Source organism: Megascapheus bottae, chromosome 2, assembly GCF_031878675.1.
Source record: "Megascapheus bottae isolate mThoBot1 chromosome 2, mThoBot2.hap1, whole genome shotgun sequence".
Classification (NCBI taxonomy): Eukaryota; Metazoa; Chordata; class Mammalia; order Rodentia; family Geomyidae; genus Megascapheus; species Megascapheus bottae.
In genome coordinates, this window is record NC_143510.1 from 30,477,575 (window position 1) to 30,499,405 (window position 21,831).

The window sequence follows — 21,831 nt, forward strand, 5'->3', positions numbered from 1 at the left end:
GCTATGGAGGAAGGTCACTCTTCAATTAAAGGCCTTCCCTGGGCAAAAATTGCAAAATCCTATCTAAACAAACAACTAAAACAAAGCAGGACTAGGATCATAGCAATAAGAGTACCTGCTCAGGAAGCACAAGGCCCTGAATTTACCAATCACTACTATCCCCCTTTCCTTTCTATCTGTGGGGGAAAAAAAAATCACAAAAAGTGAACCACTCTTGAAATTTGGACATTTGAAGTCTCGTCTATGTCAAGGGCTCATTCAATAGAAAACCAGGAAGTTAACAACTTTTGAGATTTTTCAGGTTTGCAGAGGCATAGAAAATTGGACTTAAGATAATTTTTTTGAAAACTTAGCTTAAAAAAAATAGAGAAAATGTTCCCCAGAAGAACCTTTGTGAGAATAACGGGGACTCTTGCGGTTTTGCTGCTTTTATCAGAGGTCTGTGAAGAAGGATGAAGAATCTAAATAATCTGTTAAAAATAACATAAGAATAAAACTGGGTTGTTGGCTTATATCTGTAATCCTAGCTACTCAGGATTCTGAGATCTGAGGATCACAGTTCAAAGCAAGCTCTGGTAGGGACACTCCTATCTCCAACTAACCACCAAAACATTAGAAGTAGAATTGTGGCTCAGAGTGGTAGAGCACTAGCCTTCAGCAAAAACCAGCTTATGGACAGTGTTTCCACCTTGAGTTCAAGCCTCCTTCCCCCCCAAAAAAAATAAAATTAAAAAAAATTAAATAAATTGACCATGAACACAAGATCTGAATCCCCAGAATGGTTGAGAATATGGCAGCAACTTCCTTCTTATAGATAAGTCAAAATGGCCTATATTTATCCAGAAAATGTTAAGAGAAGATTATGATGTTCCTTCAGTAATGTGTCAAAGTAGACAAGATTTCCCAGTGAAAGGCTTTCACACAAGCCTATTCCCCTAATTGTGATCTTTACCTAGAACACCATATTGGTGGGTGTCAGAGCGCATGCACCCCATTTGGCACCCTCCATCAGAGTCATGGGAGGCTCTGGAAGGGAGGAAATAGATTACAGCCTTTCACTTCCAATTATGAGAGTGGTAGACACATTGGACACTAAAGAGACAGGGGGAAAAGTCATCTTAATACCCCATTGTTGCTGCAAAGTAAAACACATAATGGAGGTCGTTCTTTTAAAAAAAAGAAAGAAAGCTTCAGTTCCAGTAAATGGAAACAACATTTAGGCTCAGTGAATTGTTAGGGGCCCATCCAATTCACCAAGTTTCCCTTTGTCAGTAAATAACTTGGACAGACTTTAGGATTTAATAGGTTGTCATTTCAGTTATTCTGTAGCCCATCCTGGGAAGAGAATTCCTTGATGAAGGGCTGAATATTATCTATTGTGAAGACTTTTGGAACTGTGGACACAGAAAAATAACTTTCCTTCCAACAACAGGAAACATATGGTTTATTAATTTAACGAAAGCTGTTCATCCCACAGTGGAATCAAAACTACTTGATCTGATAATTTGATTTGATGGCTTAATTAAAGTGACACAGCATAATGTAATAAAAGCAAAGGAAACAGAGAGGATCCTGGGCTACCTAACTACCTTCCAGTCTTATGAGCCATTGCCTCTTTGGGGGTTGGGAAGAGATTGGATTTGTGCTTGTGCTGATGGAGATATCTATTTTTCAGCCACATTTACAATGCTAAAGCTTGCTTCCTGTTCCTATTTCGGCACATTTTTAAAGGACACACATGAGTGTGGGGGAATGCTTGAGTAACTCGCCTATTTTAAATCAGAATATATTGAGAAAGAACACCACATCTTGTACCTAAATTAGCAAACAAAGAAGTAAATCCATGATTGCTTTTAAAAAGAGTTTGACATTGAAATCATGCTTTTCTGCTATTTCGGGAGAAAATATTAATGTTGTTCTATTTTCAGTTTAATCATTTCCACTCACTAGATTAATGAGCTTGAATTACTTTGTCTTATTAAAAGAAGCTGTGATATGAACATTTCATTCCTTTGTAGACAGCTGCTCTCCTAGAAATTCTTCCCCAAAAGTTGTCCTGGACTTCCAGAAACTTGTAGCACAAAAGTATTAAAAATGAAAACACTATTTTTTATGCCATTTCCTGGTGAGCTTTTTCTTATCCTCCTTTACAAAATAAATTTGCCACTGTTTTTTTTTTTTTAACCTTGCCAGTAATTAAGACAGAAAGCAAAAAGTAGAACTGCACTAAAACCATGGACCTTACGTAAAGGAACATATTTTGAAAGGGCTGCCATATTGTTTCAAGTCCTATGTGGGCATGTGTGTGCATGCAGATCTATGCCTGCAGTCCTTGTTTTTGTTTTTATTTGATAAGAAATCAATCCTGCACAGATCTGATAGGCCTGTTCTTTAGCAAAGGTCCTGAAACAAAAGAACCAGAATAGAACAGGATCTCCCTTTTACCCAGGCTAGTCTGTAGCTCTTGACCCTCTGATTTACTGAATTCTAGATCACAGGTCTGGGCTATCACGTACAACAACTATATCTAATACTTTCCAGTGCTTAGACTTCCATGATGACTGTAAAGTGAGCCAATACAGTGTAGTTTTTTCAGGCATATAATGTAGTTCATCTTTTCTTGCAGCCATCCTGGTCCTTGTCTCTAGGTCAGCAGTAGCTTCGTGTAAGTTGGAGGATATCCGCCTCTGACATGGTTTCTAGAGAATGCATTTCAGAATACAAGGACTGTTCTTCTAGGCTGAAGTGTGAAGCTAGGGTGTTAGCATTTATGGGAACCTTCCCCAGGGACAAACACAAATCTAAACGTGGTCCACATTGCCCTGTCTCATTGTTAGCTACATCTCATATGTCAGTGCTTCAGTTTACCTGCCACCCTCCAGTTCCAGTAGGCTTTCCCTGTGCTTCAAGGCCCCCAGCCTACCACCACCACGTGACCTCTCCTCAGCTTCAGAGCTCTGCTTAGGCACCCTCCTTAGGGACATTTCCCAACTGTCTTGGCCCAGCCAGTTGAGTCAGGCCACCAGTACCATTCCTATATAGCACTTACCACTTTTGGAGTGTGTTTTCTCTTATGTATCTTTCCCACTACTGCAAAAGCTCTGTGTCAGGGGTAAGATATCCCCTGCCCCAGCCTCCTCTGCCTAAACTCATGGTAGAGAAGTTACAGTGATCAGTGTTGCTGCCTTAAATATTGGGATTAGATGGGTAGATTGGAGGAAGGAAAGGATGCAGATAGATGAATTGATGGTTGGATGGTGGTTGAGTTTGTGGGCGATGGTTGGGTGGAGAGATGGACAGATGATGGATGCATGCATGGATAGATCTAACCCATGCATGACAGGTAGCCAGGCATAGATGATTTTTGCATAGTTGGGATATTTAGCATCTGCAGGATCAAGTTCCTAAAGGAGAATAAAGCTAGATATTTGGAGTGACAACCTTTGCCACACTTAGTGCCTATAATCAGAGGGACTCCTGATATTTGGTATCTACCACTTTAGAACAAAGTCACTTACTCAGAAGAAGCTTGCTTTTTGGGGTGGTTGGGGGCTGCAGGGGAGGAAAGGGAGAGAAGAGAAGGGATCTGGACACCAATAGCTCATGCCTATGATCCTAACTCAAGAGGCTAAGATCCAAGCACTGCAGTTTAAAGCTATCCTGAGCCTCCCTGAGATTCTTTTTCCTCTTTCTTTCTTTCTTTTTTTTTTTTTTTTTTTGGTGGCTCATGGGGCTTGAACTGGGCCTGGGTGCTACCGCCCTACCCTTGAGCCAAGCCCTACTTCCCATTTTCTAGAGGTTAATTGGAAATTAGAGTCTCAGGTCCTTTTGTGCTTGGGCTGGCTTTGAACCTTGATCCTCAGATCTCAGCCTCCTGAGTAACTACGATTATAGGCTGTAAGCGTGAACCACCACATCTGGCAAGTTCCTGAGATTCTTATCATTAACTGAATATCAAAACACCAGAAATGGAGCTGTGGCTCAAATGGTGGAGTGCTAGTCTTTAGCACTAAAGCCTAGTAACAGTGCCTCGGCCCTGAGTTCAATCCCCGGGACTGTTGAAAGAAGGCAGGAAGGAGGAAGGGAGGGAGGGAACAAGGATGGGTGAGAAAGAAGGAGACACACAGGCTAACAGACAGATTGACAGACAGACAGACAAAGAAAGGGGGCGGAGAGGAAGAAGGAAGGAAGGGAGGAGGAGAAGGAAGGGAAAGATTGAGGGAGTTCCTTGCTGTCTCAAGCAAAAAGCAGAGAGAGATGCTCTGGTATCAGAGCATTCACAGGCACCCTTGCTGCTGCTGGAAGTTGTTGAGCTGATGCTGGCAACAAATTCCAGAGGCTATTGATTATTATCACATGTCATAATTTCTCTTTATGTCCAGCCAGGTAGGCAGAGTTGATTTCCAGGGCCAGCTTAGGAATCCTCTATAGCTTCTGCTTTTCTTTGATTTCTTTGTTTGCTTTTCTTATTTGTGAATAGCTGTGTGGAAATTGACAAGGCCAACTGTACCCTGTTGAGCAGTGCACTACCCCTTTTTTGCCAGCCAATGATCACAGCCCCTGAGTGTGGGGCCCAAAGGTGTTAGCTCAAATCTGGGTGGAGCCAAACGAGGAGTTAGAGCTAGGGCTAGACTGCTCATCTTCTCCATTTTTTCTCACTGAGACTTTTTTTTCCCCATTGTATTTTATTGTGGGAGTATGAATAGAGGGGTTACAGATACATTCTTCAGGTAGTGGATACATTATGTCTTGAACATTGAAACCCCTTGCCATGTTTTTCTCCCAGTTTCCCTCCCCTCACCCCTTCCCAATCAGTCTTTCTTAACCCACCATGGGGTGGTTCCTGCATGCATTTCTTTATAGAACTCCTGCTTTCTTGTGGCCTGAGAAATAGACTCACCCTTTAAGTTCCTGGGAACCTAGCAGCGGAGAGCCCCTGTGTATGCTCAGTGAGCCAGCATCTTTCTTTTCCTGGCTCCACTCCTAAGCAGCTCTCTTGATTGGTTTTGCGATTTCAAAGCACTGGCTTGGATTGAAGTAAGTCTTGGCTGTCACATTTCACATCTCTGCCTTTGCAGAGAATGCTCCCACCTATATATGTCTGGTGCTAAATGCTGTCAGGTGTTGTTGAGTGCCCAGTGCCCATGTGGTTTCTATACATCTGGGCTGGCACTGGAAATATTCTTCCAGAGGAAAGGAGCCTTCTCTGTGAGAAATATGCTGATGGTTTAAAACCAGATGTTGATTCGCATCTGCCAGCTGTGAAGCTTGAGCCTCTCTGAGCATTTGGACCTGTTTGGTAGAGGCAGCCAAAATAGCAGGGCTAGCTCAGTTGCTGTTCCATGTGCTAAACTAATGATCTCCATTGGAGACCCATAGAGGGCGCTGTCCACTCCTGACCTGGGCTCTGCATGCCAAATGGCCTACTGGCTCTGTTTGATTTCTAGGCATCCTTGGTTAAGTCTGGAAAGAATTGCCAGAGGACAGTTTCTAAACCTTACCATGTAGGACTGTCCTTACCAAATGACCAGTTGACTTACATGTCTTCTGTTTTTTTGTTTTTGTTTGCCAGTCCTGGGCTTGGGCTTGGGGCCTGAGCACTGTTCTTGGGTATTCTCAAGGCTAGAGCTCTCCACTGGAGCTATAGCACCACTTCTGGCATTTTTTCTATGTATGTGGTACCGAGGAATCGAACCCGGGTCTTCATGCATGCTAGGCTAGCACTCTACCACTAGGCAAAACTCCCAGCCCTTGATTTACATGTCACACCAGAGGGTTAAAATGAATCTAGAATCCAAGTACTTCAACCACCTGAGTCACTCACTCAGTCAGGTGAGAGGCATAGATGCCAGTGGCTCGCACCTATAATTCTAACTACTCAGGAAGCTGAGTCCTGGAGAATCCTGGCTCAAAGTCAGCCTGAGCAGAAATAACTGAGACCTCTATCTCAGAATAACCAAACATTAAAAAAAAAAAAGTGATTCAAATGCTAGAGTGCCATCCTTATGTGCAAGAAAGCCAAGTGAGTCTGCAAGATTCTAAGTTGAAGCCCCAAGAGAAAAGAAGAAAGAAAGAAAAGAAATCAAGCTGAGCCTGCCCTAGATGGGTAACTGGGGAACTTTTTGCCACATTCATTAGGATTACTTTACTGTTGGCTCTTACATTTGGGATGATGTTTAGATCTCATTCTTTCATTGCTAAGGGCAGTTTTAAGCTCTGTTGTAAATGACCCAGCTGCTTTTTTCATAACTGTAACATCTTCTTAGCTGTGAGCAATAGGAGACCAAGTAGAGAAACCCCACTGCAATGCCAGGGTTTTAAGCCCAGTCCAGACTACATGCTGAATGCCCTAGAGAAACGAATTTATCCCCTTCCTTTCCATGCTGTCTGTCATTTGCTGAGTGCAGAGTTTGGGTCTGGGGCAGCAATAACTTTTCAAGTTGAACCTCCTCTGTGGGCAGGGTGACCACATGAGTTATACTTGTTCTTTGTTGAGAAGCGTAGATATAATCACCATGTGATTGCCTGGTGTAGGAAAGCCTCCTCGGGTAGCAGGTTATACCAGTTTACAAACAATGGACTTGAGACTTGGAGTGGTTATCCTGGTGCTTGATAAAAACTCCCATATTTAGCATGGTCTGACCTCTGGAGGAAGACCCACCCTGGGATGCATCGTGCCTTCAGCACTAACTTTGAGACCAAGTTTCCCATGTGAGTTTTCTCTCCATTTTTTCCATCACCGTGCCCTTGCCGTCTGTTTGTCTGTCTGATACATCCCAGCCTTTTTCCTTGAGGCACACTGTTGAGTCTTCCACTTAACTATCACTGGACTTAGTAAACCTTCCCCAGCTACAAATTTGTATCAAGTTTTCACATGAAACAACCTCCATACAACAAGAACTCTGGCTCTTTCTTTAGGAAGCCACCAATTGATTGGTGGTAGGAGTGTTTGACCTTTTGTGTACCGTGGACCCCTTAAATGTCTGGTGGATCCCCTAGGCCTCTTCTCATATTTATAGTAAAGAATATTTGATTATTCAAAGAGCCAGTTACCATATGGTGTTGTCAAAATATCTCAAAACTGTGGTCTTCCAATCTATCTGTTTCTCAGTGAATTTATTTACCTTACAAGCCCCAGCAGGGGTCCAATAACCATTAGACTCGGCCACTGGCAGTAACCCATCCATTCCTACTCACAGTACTGCTCTCTATAGCCAACATGTAAAATATAAAATAATGGTATATGTTCATTAGAAGCTACTGGAAAAAATAATCATGTCTTTTTTTAAATTTATTTTTTACCTGCTTCCAAGTTTACAAACTTTGGCGAATTCTCTCCAGAGCCCTCAGTTAAGAGTTCTGCTTGAAGGTGACCCCTGTCCACATCAGGGTCTGGGCCCGCCTGGGCTTTTCCCCTCATATCCCCATCCACAGTGTGGCAGATGGCAGGTGTTGAACAATTAAGACACTGTGGCTCCTGTGCCTCCCCTGGACTTTCTCCAACCCCACCCCCACCCCGTGCCTTATTGCCAGGCTGTACCTGCTGCCACACTGCTGGTTGCCTCCTCCATCAAAGCAGAGTGAGGTGGGCTCTCAAGCCGGGGTGAACCAGCAGTGCCACAGAGGGAAGCCATGATTGCTCCTCTTCTGTCAGCAGAGAGGAGAGGTGTAGCGTGGCCCAGCATCATCACTCTGTGTGTGTGTGTGTGTGTGTGTGTGTGTGTGTGTGTGTGTGTGTGTGTGTGTGTGTGTGTTTCTGTTGCCCATGGATGGCTTCAGAAGCCAGCAGTCCCGTGGGTACTTTCGCTGGTGGGAAGATGGTGATTGGACTGGTTAGATTCACGAGGACCCCCCAGGACTTGGAGCTGCGGTGGAAATTGTCCAGAGACTCTTTGCTCTCATTTGTCATTGAGACAAGAGTCGCCGGGAGGCCGGTTGAGGGCTGCAGGAGTGGGAAAGAAGCTTTCCGTGCAGAGGGAGGTTCACCCTTGTGGGGAGGCATGGGGTAGACGCAGAGTGCCTGCGAGAGGCCGTGCTCGTCCTCCAAGCTTGTGTGCGCCTCTGACACCATGGGCAGAGTGTGTAAGGAGAGAACACCTGTGATCACAATGGCATGACACATTGGCTTCCAGGTGTGATTCCTGTGCCCACCCTGTGTCCCTGTGTGATGGGGCATGTTTGTGATCCCAGCTTGTAGGACAGTCTGAGGGGAGAAGATAGTGTCACAGCCTCGCTGGACACAGGACAGCCCTCATGGAAGTTATCAATCTAGAACATTCCAAAGCCAGAGGCCCACCCTGACCACCTCCAGCACTGCGCCCAGACAGGGATGGGGCAGGCAAGGGGTAATACCCCTAAAGCACCGAAGATGTCAGGGCTTGAAGTCCTGTTCTTAGGGGGAGCCTGGGCCTTCTGTGGAGAGCACCAGGAAACGGGCAGAGATATGTCCAATGGGCTGTTGGGTCATCGTCCATCTGGCTCCTCCAAGAGAGACAGAAAGAGACAGAGGGAGAGGGAGAAGAGGGAGGGAGGGAGAGTGCCCTGTTGTCTCTGTCCAGGGTGAAGCTCAGAGGGGACAGATGCTGAGATTTGCGGGCATGTGGAGATGGCGCTGACTCTCAGAAAACCTACAATAAGAACTCACCTTCATTCAGAAAGACTTTGAACCCAGGCCACGGGGCCCTGCTGGGAGGGAGCCTCAGCATTGTGGAAGGCACCCAGGGTCACCGGTAAAGGTGGTTCAAAGAGCGCCTGGAAGGGTGCACCATGTAGGAGCCTGAGAAAACGATCAGACCTTGGTAGGAATGGAGCCAGAGCCCCACCCCAAGAAGGGCCAGGCTGATGTCAGGGTATTTCCTTAAAGAGCCAGAGCCTGCACCTCCAGCCTGGAATGTATATGTGGCTTGCAATTAGCCGTTGTTAAGGTAGAGAAAGGTGCAAGTACTAGGCACCCGTCTTTGCCTGTGATCACTGTCTTGGAACTTGGGTATTTTGGGTGGTACTAGGGGGGGCCTCGAGTCTTGTCCTCAACTCCTTTTGTTTCCATTTACCTGTAGGCTCTCATGTACCTACTTAGTCCTCCTATGGGGCCAGAATTAGAACACATACCTGTGTACCTAGCTTGTTCTTTTCATTTCTTTCCGTCTTGGGGCTTGGGCACTGTCCTTGAGCCACAGGGCTATTTCTGGTTTTTTTCCGTGTATGTGGTACTGAGGAATCAAACCCAGGACTTCGTGAATGCTCAGCACTCCTCGCCCCAACCCAGCTTGTTCTTTGGGAAAAGTGCTCACTTAGCTGGGCACTGGTGGCTCACGGCTGTAATCCTAGCTATTCAGGAGGCTGAGATCTGAGGATCGCAGTTCAAAGCCAGCCCAGGCACTAAAGTCTGTGAAACTCTTATCTCCAATTAACCACCAAAAAACCGGAAATGATACTGTGGCTCAAGTAGTAGAGCTCTAGCGGAAGAGCTCAGGGACAATGCCCAAGCCCAGAGTTGAAGTCCCACAATTGACCAAAAAATAAAAATAAAAAGAGCTTACTAGTTTGCCAACACCAGCTCTTTGCACCTGATCCATGAAACGTCCTGGTGCTGCATTGTCTCTGTTATACTTGAACTTTGGAAACATTTCCATGGCTGGAAAGGGTTTCCATACCAGCAGAATGTTGGTAGCACAGTGCCCCAACGTGCTGCCCACTTCTGCTTACACTCTTCTAAAGACCTTGGGCCATCTCGCCTGTTCCCCAGCTGAGGAGCATTCTGGGAGTTTTGTTGCCTCCACTCCTAGAATGGGATTGCTGATTGGCCACCATCTCCTTCCAGGGCTGTGAGTGAAAGACTCAGGATGGGAGCCCCCCACCCCCACAGGCAAGGTCCCTGAAGGAAAGGCCCTGATGTCATAGATGGGAACTTAATCTGTGGCATTAAGGGACATGGGTGCTTTCTCTTGTACTGCTGATGAAATCTGAGGCCCTGCTAAGGACATGAGTTCCCCACCCAGGCAGAGAGAAAGACAGGTGGACAGAAGGGAAGGACACAGTGAGGAACGGCAGAGGGGCTGTGTGATAGTGAAACCACATTGGCAGTGAGGCTTGGCTAGAAAACTGGAAGGGAAGAAAGGGCTCACCACACAGACCTGTGGACCATGACCCACCAAAACTCTATGGAGAGCCAGCTGCATGCCAGCTGGTACTGTAGACATCAGGTGAATGTGTTGAACAGGACATCGAAAGTGCCAGCCCCTGACTTTCACTGGGGAGGCCCAGTGTGCAGGACATATGAAGAATACGAATGCAGTGGGTACCTCATTTTCAAATAACGGTTTGATCTCCCTTTATCTTCAAAGTCTGGAATCAGCGAACCACTGATGCATGAGGCCAAAGCTCACTCAGCACCATCTTTTGTATAATGGGAACTGACAGTGGTTGTTAATGTTTTTAAACACGAGAGAAGGATCAGAAGGCAATTTGTGACACCTCAAAAATCCTATGAAACAGAAATGTGATGATTGTAAATCAAGCTTTTCGGGCACAGCCACATTGGTTCGTGTGTACTTCCTGCGATCCAGAGTTAGGACTGTGTGTTCACAATGTTGAAAATCCTTACTCTCTGGCTTTTGACAAAGTTTCCTGGCCAAACCCTCCACCTCTGGACGGAAGCATTCTCACTATCCAAGAAGGTGTGAGGAGAGCTGTGGCTTGGGGAGAGAAGATTCTGTTCACATAGATGGTTTCTGATGTATGGTCTACAGCAGACATTTTAATGACAAAATTCTTTCTTAGAAAGTGATCCTGGAAAGTGAGCTCTCCCTTAGAAGCTTCACTTAGTATTTTCTTTTTCTTTTCTTTTTTTTTTAAGTTTATTTATTCATTTTTGTCAGTCTTTGGGCTTGAACTCTAGGCCTCAGCACTGTCTCTGAGCTCTTTTGCTCAAGACTATTGTACTACTACTTTGAGCCACAGTACCACTTCTGGTTTTCTGGTGGTTCATTGAAGATAAAGATATTCCTGTCCAGGCTTGCTTTGAACTACAATCTTCAGATCTCACCCTCCTGAGTAGCTAGGATTACACATGTGTGAGTTATCAGTGCTCGGCTTAACTCAGTATTTTCTAATACATCGAGACAATGGCATTCCATACTTGATTTCAAAGCAATGTTACCAGACACTTTTTCAAGGAGGAAATACAGTCATAATGTATGGAGCCAAATACTAAAAGAAAAACTCAGTTGCAGCTATATACATTCTCTTTCAGCCCCCAACCCAGTACAAGAGTTTGAACGTAGTACCTTGTGCTTAAGAGCACTTGAGCCATGCCTTTAATCTGGCTTTTTGCAGATGGAGTCCAGCAAACTATTCTTCCTTAAACTGAGGTCTTCCACACCTCAGGCTCCTGAGTAGCTAGGATAACAGATGTGAGCCACCAGTGCCTAGCTAACACATCCCGCTCTTTACCTCAACTAGTTTGTATGGATGTTTACATATGATGAAGAAGCTTGTCTACATAGATGTTAGTTCATTCATGTGTGTGTGTGTGTGTGTGTGTGTGTGTCCTGGTCCTGGGGTTTGAACTGAGAGCCTGAGCTTTTGTGTGAAAGGCTAGTGCTCTACCACAGGAGCCATACCTCCACTTCCATTTTTTTTTTTTTTTGGAAAGGGGGTGGGCTGTGCTTAACTGGAGATAAGAGTGTCATGGACTTTCCTGCCTGGACAGGCTTTTGAAGTACCTCTTCAGATCTCAGCTTCCTGAGTAGTGAGGACTCCAGGTGTGAAAGAAACCACTGGTACTCTTTGTCATGGTTGTTTGTATTTATACTGACATAGTTTGAGGTGTTTTTCTTCTTCTTTTTTTTTTTTTTTACTTTTCTTTACTACATGGTTTAAAAGAATTAACCCGAAGCATCTTTATATGCATAGAAAAGCCTAGCCATTTTAATTTCAAAAAAGAAAAAAAGAAGAAGAAGGCCAACTGGCCATGGCTCATGCCTGTATAAATCCTACTTACTCAGGAGGCTAAGATCTGAGAATCATCATTCAGAGACAGCCTGGGCAGACTAATCTTACTCAGTTCACCTGTACACGCAAGCACACACACACACTCCCACTCCCTAAAAGGAGGTACAACACAACTTAGTATAGTGAATCAGAAGGCCAAGTAGAAATCAAAGCCCCGAGTTCAAGCCTGGCTAAAGAAAAAATAAAATAGCTAAGTAAGAATGGCTGCCTAGGCATGTGGGTGATAGAATTACTTCTGTGCTTGTGATGTAATTACTGGAGAGAGATACGCTCCCGTAGAGCCTAAAGGAAGATAAATAAGAACATGATAGGCAGTAGGAGAAGCAGCCAAATTCCTCCCATTTTATCTGTGACTGTCTTGAGAAACAGATTTTGTCTTACAGTGGTTTTAATTAAAAGCAGTAGTCTGGCGCCACCTAGTGTCCATGCCCCATCATTGCCCCCCCCCCCTCCGTGGCTTCTGTAAAGTCTCCTTGCAGATTCCTTGATGTCCCAGCTCTGGTGACATTTGTGTGGCAGACAGCACATTGCCTCCTGGGGTTTTACAGGGCAGTGGGAATGCCTCATTAATTTATCCTTTCTTGTCTCAGACACACAAAGCACTTATCTCACAGAACTATGATCTGGCAGTTGAAGAGCAAAAGGATGCCTCCTTGTCAAAACCTATATCTGCTTTTCTCCAGGGATGGCTCCCGAATGCTCATGCTTTTCTGGGAGGCTCAGCTGCCCCCTCCCCACCCCTCAGGGCTGCCTTAGGTGTGGGGACCTAGGGTGGAAAACAGAGGTATCTGGGCTTGTGATGGGCTACTTTGCATACAGCTGGACCTGGTTCCCAAGACTGTCTCTTTCAATATGCACCCCACCTTCTACCTCTATGTTCTCATTCCCCCCCATACTCCTTTCCTCTCCTCACCTGATCTACCTTTAGGCTTCTCAACATTTCTGTCCTTCAGTTTGGAACCTACCTGCCATTTCTCTGTCAAGGTCATGGGTAAATACCTCCTGCCAGGTCCCCTCCATTCTGACCCTGCTATACTTGCCCAACAGGTGAGCGATCCGTGGCTCATGACAACTTCAAAGTTGGCATTCCGGCTCAGGTCTTCTTAGTACATACTTACAGGAGAAAGATCAGAATTCAAACCCAGTTCCTATGACCTTTCTCCACAGCTGCACCTGATGCCTCAATGTCCTCCTCGTTTTCTGTCTTGCCTCCTCCTGCTGCTCTTGTCCAGGCCCTCGGGCTCTTTTCCTATGGTCTCTTTTTTCCTGACAACATCCCAACCACTTCCCATACCTTTCCCTCCAAGCTTACTGACTGATTCCAGTCCATATCTCAAACGCGTCAGAGCTTTTATGTGCCTCTCCTCCCAGCCTTCCATCGTCATCCCATCCCCAAAGTCGGTATTAGCTCTGAATGGCTAGCTCATTCTTATGAACCTCTTTGTTTTAGACAGGTGGTTCTTGGTAGAGGGCAGTCAGCCAGGGAGGGGACCTTTTCTGATATCTGCAGATATCTTTGGCAGCTGTCACGCAAGACAGCTCCCAAGAGCAAATAACCATTTCCTGATCCAGGAGTGTCCCCTCTGAGAAACATTGTTCCACATATCTGAAGTCACACTTAAAACTCAACACTTCAATAGTTTTGTGTGCACACAGGTGCAGATGTGCTGTGTCCCTTAAAAATCCCCCAGCCATGGGGATAAAAAGATGTACCCACTGACCTATCCTTATCACTCACTGCAGTGTGAATGCACAGTCTGCTGTTCCAGACAAAGCCATTATTTTTCCATGGGTCCTTCCTTTGGAACTATGTGAAGTCTTGCAGTACATTGTATTTCTTTACACTCTGATAGTTACAATAAAATTTCACCTACAGGTTGTGTTTAATTGGAGCCAATCTACAAGTCAAATGAATGGCTTCTTCTAAAATTTTTGGTCATAAGCCAGGCGCTGGCGGCTCACACCTTTTATCTTAGCTACTCAGAAGGCTGAGGTCTAAGAATCACAGTTCAAAACTAGCAGGTAGGAAAGCCTGTGATTCTTATCTCCAGTTAGCCACCAGAAAACCAGGAGTAGAGCTACGGCTCAAAGTGTTAGAGCACTAGCCTTGAGCAAATGAGCTCAGTGACAGTGCCGAGGCTCCTAGCTAAGACTGACCCCCCAAACTCCTCAAAAAGTCCCTGTCAAGGAAATACAAGAGGTCCATATGACTTGAAGGGGGCTGCTAAAGTGTGGGAGAGGAGAAGGGTGACTGGTCTAAGTGATTTTTTATTTTTTGTTGTGATTAATAGAAGGGTTACATTATATTTACCAGATAGAAAGTGCATAATTTCACAAACATTGATACCCTTTCTCATGACATGGTCCCCATTTCTCAACCACCCTCCCTCTAAGTGATTTTTAAGAAATGGGAAAAACCGAATATGGATTGTGTATCACATAATATTATGAAATTCATTATATGCAAATAGCCCAATGAAACTGTTCACTTTATGCAGATAATACATGTTAATGAAAGCAATTTCTAAAACAATACTATTGAATCAACATTTAATTTCTTCAGTATGACACAGATGTCATGATTGTATGGAAGAGTAACTTTTCTCTTTCGGGGCTTTTGTTGGCAGTACTGGTGTTAGTATTCAGGGCCTTGAACTTGCCCGTGTGAGGCTCTGCCATTTGAGCCACACTTCTGTTCTGGCTGTTAGCTGGTTCATTTGAAATAGACTTCTGCAGACTTTTCTACCTGCATTGGCTTAAAGCATTGACCCGCCAGTTGTCTTGACTTGCTGCAATTACAGGCGTGAGCCGCTCGCATGCTTCTCTGAGAATGTCCTCATTCTAAATAGGTACAGGCTGGAGTATTTAGGGTTGAAATAACAGACCACACTCCTTAGTGTTCAGTGGCTCACCAGGGTGTGCACGAATATGCCTAGATGGTAAAGAGAGGGGCACACACCTGCGTGGTATGCATTGCTGGTAGGTGGGCTTAGCTGTCAGGTATGTAAGTCTCCTAGGTGGCCATTTCAACTGATTGAGGCTGATGTATTTCGGGGTGTTCTTGTGAGCTCTGGCTTGGGCCACACACACCCCCTGAGCTTGGCCATGTGTGTCTTTAGTCTGCAGCTCTCCACCTATCCACATGAAGGTACAGCCTCTGAACCAAACGGCACTGCAGGTGTCCTGGAGCCAGCCAGAGACCATCTACCATCCACCTATCATAAACTACATGGTCTCCTACAGCTGGACCAAGAACGAGGATGAAAAGGAGAAGACGTTCACCAAGGACAGCGACAAAGACTTGGTAAGCTTCTTCCCTGTCCTATTCCAAGTCAAACCTGCACTTCTAGTCTTTTCCTGGACCTCTCTTCCTGACACTCAGCCGGCTTCATCCTGACTTGTCACTTAGCAGCCAGGAGCGGGAACTGCTGTGGTTCAGTGTACCAGCATTCATGACTGACTAACCAGAGTACTTCCCTTCTACCCTTGCCATCTCATCTGATTATTATATACATTAAATGTATTACACAAGTATACCGTGGGTTTTGGCCCCTCGTAAACACTGTGCTGTTGGTGGTGGTGGTGGTGGTCGTGGTGATGGTGGGTGTGGGGCTTGAACTCAGGATCTGGACACTGTCTCTCTACTCTTCTACTCTTCTACTCTAAGCTAGCACTCTACCTACCACTTTGAGCTCTAGCTGCACTTCTGGGGTTTTGTTTGAGTTGATAATTGGAGATAAGAGACTCTTTTCTGCCCAGTCTGCCTTTGAACTAAGATCCTTAGATCTCAGCCTCCTGAGTAGCTAGGATTACAGGTGTGAGCCACTAGCTCCTGCTTATCTGAATACTTATGTATGGACGTTTGTGCCAGCCCTTGGGCGTGAACTCAGTGCCTAGGCACCTAAGTCTTAGCTTTTTAGCTCAAGACTGCTATCCTAGCACTTGAGTCACAGCTCTAGTTAGTGGTTTATTGAAGGTAAGAGTCTTTTTTTTTTCTTTTTTTGCCAATCCTGGGCTTGAGTTCAGGGCCTGAGCACTGTCCTTGGACTTTCTCAAGGCTAGAGCTCTACCACTTGAGCCTCAGCACCACTTCCGGCTTTTTTCTATGTATGTGGTACCGAGGAATCAAACCTGGGTCTTCATGCATGCTAGGCAAGCACTTTAACCACTAGGCCAAACTCCCGGCCCTGAAGGTAAGAGTCTTATGGACTTTCCTGCCTAGGAAAGCTTCAAACCGGGATTGTTTTCTGTTATTTTGTTTTTATTGTAAAGGTGATATGCAGGGGTTACAGGTCAGGTAATGATGAGTACATGTCATTTGATCAGTATCACTTTTTGCCTCGTTTTCTCCCAGTTTTTTTCCCCTTCTGACCCCTCCCCAAAAGGTTATGTAGTTCATTTTCTAGTGAATATCGTTGCTGCATTAGTTCACACTTCGTTCTATTAATTCTGTGCTTCTCTGTCCCCTCCCCAAGATAAACTGACATGTAAGACAAAAGCACAGAAATAAAAAAAATAGCAACAAAACCAAAACACACACACACACACACACACACATACACACACACACACACACACACACACACACACACACACACACACACACACACACACACAATGCCAAACCAGGATTCTTAGACCTCATCTTCCTAAGTAGCTAGGATTACAGGAGGGAGCCACCAGCTATATACTCCTGTGAACAGTCATACCACCTCCATCGCCATCTTTTCCTCTTCTCTACCACCCCACTTTCCCCAGTTCCCGTTTCTTTTGTGGCCTGACACATTTCCATGACCTGCTGTGGAACCCTGTGGCCAGGTAATTTGTTTTACCTGTGTCTTCCAGTTCTTAGATGCTGTCCTCATTTGGAAGGAAACAACCCCTGGTCAACTTTCCCTCTTCACTGTGACATAAACAGAGAGCATCTGAAGCTGGCCAGAGCAGAGCAAGTGTTGGCAGACGCTGTCCTTTTCCTCTTACAACAGACCCTTCAACAGTCCCTTCCTCTCCAAGTCTTTGCCAAGAAACTCCAAGTGACAGACACATAGGGTTGGAAAGCCTGGGTGCGCTTATTGCTAATCAAAGGAAGGCCTCAGAATAATGAAACCTATAATTGTATGTGCAGGTGAAAGTGGAGGTGGCACTGAGTAGGGGATTCTTAATGGCTGTTCCCATTCCCCCCACCCTTCTCCCAATACAGAGTCCTTCCGGGCCCATTCAATCAACGATTCAATAATGCTTTTCATATGCCTTCAGATGAACATTCTTTGACTTCGTTTCCATTTAGATTTTCAATTTCCCCGCTAGACATTGTTATCTAGGTCACATTAGAGAGCGATGGGCTTCGTGAAATCAGAGAGACATTGGCTGGGAGGCACCCAAGGTTTGATGCCGAATTCTAACCTTTCTTTTATCACCATAGAAAGTCAGGAAAGGGGTTGGTCCTGGCTGAACTCAATCATTCATCAGTGGAAACTTATCCAGGCACCTACTTGGTTTCTGGTTCTAATTGGAAAATAATTCAACATGTGGAGATGAGTAGATACCAGCTGGAAGTGAATTCTAATAAATCTGTGTATAGATGAATGGAAGATTTTGCTTGGAACAGAATAAGGGGGGTTAGGTGGGGGAGCAGAGGTTTAGAAAATGAGGCACAAATTAGTTTTAGAGAAAGATCAAATGATACAGAGAAAAATGTGCTTTGATAGCAAGTTCTGTTTCATAAAGAATTCTAGAGGGTTTTTTCCTTCTTTTAGGACACACAAAATTAATATTCTTAATTCCTCAGCATGTCACGAGTGCTGATTTAGTGTAACAACACATTTCTCTAATTTATGGTTTTTGTGGCCCAGAAATCTAAAAGTTACATTTGCAATACTGTTTTGGCCTGCAGCTGTACTTCCTCACTGCTGACCAGTAAGACAGGTATAACTGTTCGCTGAAACAAGACCTACAGCTAAAATACTAACCTAATCCAGTGCTCCTGTACAGCTTGGACTTGGGGCCTGGGCACTGTCCCTTAGCCTCTTTGTGCTCAAGGCTTGAAGTCAGGTCGTCATTGTCTTGGTTGGCTTTTTCACTTAGGGTGGCTCTCTACCAATTGAACCACAACACCTCCACCTCTTACTTTGTGCTGATTCCTTATAGATAAAAAAATCTCACACTTTTCTGCCCAGGCTGGTTTTGAACTGTGATCTTTAGAACTCAGCTTCCTGAGTAGCTCAGATTACAGGTATTACAAGTGCCTGTTGCATTTCCTTGCATTCCCTTAGTTTTAAAAGGATATTGTAATGAACACTGAAGAGCAGTGACCCGCATTTGGCTGGTGATGTTTGATCAGAGGTTGGCAAATGTTTTCCTAGAAAGGACTAGATAGTCACTAGTTCACATTTTACAGGAAGTGTGGCCTCTGTTGTATGCAACTCTGCCAGTATAGAGTAAAAGTAACCCTACATGGTAGACCCAGGAGTGGCTGGGGCTGTGTGTCAATAATACTTTATTTATAAACGCAGATGGCAGGCCAGATCTGACCTTACAGGCTGTAATTTGCTGATCTTCCTGCAGACCACATTGCTTCTGCTGCCTACTTTGTTGCCTGGCCCACTCACAGGTCTCACCACAACCTAGGGGGTAGCCATTCCCTTCACCACACTGTTGAAGGTGGCAGAGCCTGGAAGCATCTGAGCAGCCACGGGAGAATTACAGGGCTCCAGAACGCAGTGACAGGGTCGATCAGATCTTCATGATCTCTGCTCTGGCTGCCTGTCCTCTGATACAGATAGTCAGGATACAAGAATATAAGAGACAGACACACAGACAGTTCTTTCTGATATCCTAAAGTCAGCAAGTCTCTAGAGATTATTTGTTTAATAATTGTAGGTTATTATCCAGGATATATTGTTAGCCATGCATGCTAGGGAAGCTAACTCAAGAAGATCACAAGTCTGAGGTGAGCCTGAGCTATGTAGTTAAAAAAAAAAATCTTCTCTGTTTATCCAGGTGCCAATGGCTCAAACCTATAATCCTAGCAACTTCAGAGGCTGAGATCTAAAGATCATGGTTCAAACCTGGCCCTGGGATGGGAAAGCCAATGAGACTCTTACCTCCAGTTAACAACCCAAAAATGCCCGAAGTGGGGTTGTTGCTCACTTGGTAACACATTAGCATTGAACAAACAAAAGAAAAAGTTTAGGGACAGTGCTCTAGGCCTAGCACTAGTGTGTGTGTGTCTGTGTGTGTGTGTGTACATTAATATATAATATATTACATATAATATATACTGCTTTTATAATGTCTTGATATATCAATTATAATTAATATACTACATCGCATTATTATATAATATATATACAAACTGTTGTATATTATGTGTATATGTAGCTTATAAGGTATAGCAGTTATCAGTTATGACAAACAGGCTTGAAAGGGGCCTGGAGATAGGTTCTAAGACACAGTGAAGAATGATGTGGTTCCTTCTCTTATCCTGGGTAAAACAGCTTCCCAGCCAAGGTCCCATAGGAGCAGTCTTTATTCCATAGAAGCCCTCCAAGAGTGGAGCAGCTCTGGCCCACAAGTTGTATAAATACAGAGAAATCACTTGGTACGTGACAGAACAGACACCTGTGCTTCTCAGCTGTCTGAGACTGTCTGCCTGTATTGATTATTTTGTGTGGCTCTTGAAGGATTCTAATATCTAAGGCCATTTTAATATCTAAATGGCCTTTGGTAGACAAAAGGATCCCCGCCTTTGCTGAGGTACCAACCTTTGCTTTAGTTTGTTCCATGTACTTTGACTTTGATGAAAACCAACTCACTGCCTTTCTCTTTCTTCCCTGCAGAAAGCCACCATTAGCCATGTCTCACCCGATAGCCTTTACCTGTTCCGAGTCCAGGCTGTGTGTCGGAATGACATGCGCAGTGACTTCAGCCAGACGATGCTCTTCCAAGGTGAGGCTGGCTTCCCTCCTCTTTCCACCTGGAGCCACTCTGAGCCACCTCCATCCTCATGGTTTTGTCTTTTTCTTCTTCTGGGGCTTGGACGAAAGAGAACACATGTGACTTCGTGATTAGTGCAGGGGTTAAAACCATACCCAGAAGACCCCAGTCATTCAAATATGTATTTGTGGTTGTCCAGAAAACAAAGCCAAGCTTTATTATTATTATTATTATTATTATTATTATTATTATTATTATTATTATTGGCTTTATTGTTCTTTTCCAATGGCAGGAAATCAGGTTTCGAGAACCTTAATCTAACCTGTGTGTTAGGGTGGTGTCAGATGATGAAATCATGCCTGAGTTGTGTTATCATGTTTCTTCTCTTGGTATTTGATGTGGAAATTCATGGATTTCTCCTCAAATGTTCAGCACAATTCAGTTCTCTCAAGAACTGGAGCCCCAAATAGATTCAGCTCACCTTTTTGCCTGGCCAGCCAGCCCAGCCCCTGTGTGCCAGATCCTTGAGATTCCTGGAATCAAGATGCATGATCCTGCCGGCAAAGGAAGTTCCAGGGTGTAGCCAGGGGGACTTAGCCTTGGCACAAAAATCTTAAAAGGCACCAAAAAAAAAATACTTTATAATAAGCCATCAAGAGATGTAACATTGTAATAGAAAAAAATTTGTAAAGCAAAATCAGTACAAGATTTCATGAATAAAACATCAGAACTTTCAGTAATTTTTCAGCATTCCTTATAGAAATAGGCAGCCCGTTCTGGCCTTGCTCACCCTGGACCACCATGGTTTTATGTTTGGCCCCAGGACCAGCTTGGCCCAGTATACGTCTTTCCCGGTGAGCATCTTTCCATCCCGGCCTCAGCTGTCCTATCTGTAGAGTGAGATTATCTGCTTACTAGGCCAAAGGCTTTTTACCATTTTTAGAATTGGTGGATCTTTTTTGCTAGAAGATGCCAGGACATTGCATCAACTAGAGTGAATCCTGTGAAGCATGTGGGATTCTGGGGAGCAGGGACCAGAGCCTCAGCAGTGTCTGGAATGGGACCCTCCAAAACCCATTGTTTCAGAACCTCTGTGGTAGGGAGCCAAAGTGTGAGCTCTGGAAAGATGGCCCTGGTGACTGGCATTCATGGGCTGAAGGATGCCAGGTTGGAGCTGAGCTCTGGGCCTGGGGGATCCATCCTGGCTACCTTTTGGCGGCTGTGCTATCTGAGAACATTTTTTTCCTTCTCAGAGCTGCAGTTGGCCAACCCCAAAAGTGATATCAATAGTACCAACATGACCAGATCCCTGAAGAATATAACACAAGGCCACGGCTGTGGAGACACAAGCACAGTGCTAATTCCTGGCTCCGTGTATGCGCCTGCATGTCCCTGCAACACACAGAGCCCGGATGACTTGCCTCAACTTTAGTTTAGCATCCCTGATTCAAAAATTAGAAATCTGGAAGTGGTGCTGAGGCTCAAGTGGTAGAGCTTTAGCCTTGAGAAAGTCCAAGGACAGTGCTCAGGCCCGGAGCTCAAGCCCAGGACTGGGGGAAAAAAAAAAGGAAAAGGAAAAGAAATCGTTGGGGGTGGGGGGAGTTCACAAACAAAACTTGACTATCCATAATCTTGAAGGCATTGAGTTAGGCCCACAGGCCAAGGTCAGCTGTGAAACTGCCAAGGAGAAAGAGAAGAGACGGCCAGACTGGGAGCTCACTGAGGCTGGGCCTGGGCACTTTGGACTCATAAATCATGATTAGGCCTCTGCTGAGCTCTGACCAAGAGTCTGGGATCTGCAGACCTGCCTCTCCTGATTAATATCCCCTCAGCTGGCTGGCTTCTGCATAGACTTTGAAAAATTCAATGTTTATAATAGAATGC

The 21,831-nt window shown here is 44.9% G+C and overlaps 1 protein-coding gene across 3 annotated transcripts in view; it reads left to right on the plus strand.

Moving 5' to 3' along the window:
• The window catches only part of Ptprg (protein tyrosine phosphatase receptor type G), a 667,714-nt gene that overhangs the window by 553,171 nt on the left and 92,712 nt on the right, over positions 1-21,831 (plus strand). For all 3 annotated transcript variants that reach the window (XM_090323299.1, XM_090323309.1, XM_090323290.1), the window contains 2 exons: positions 15,132-15,316; positions 19,851-19,959. In XM_090323299.1, the coding sequence (XP_090179425.1) occupies positions 15,132-15,316; positions 19,851-19,959 (294 nt within the window). The remainder of the gene's footprint in view (positions 1-15,131; positions 15,317-19,850; positions 19,960-21,831) is intronic.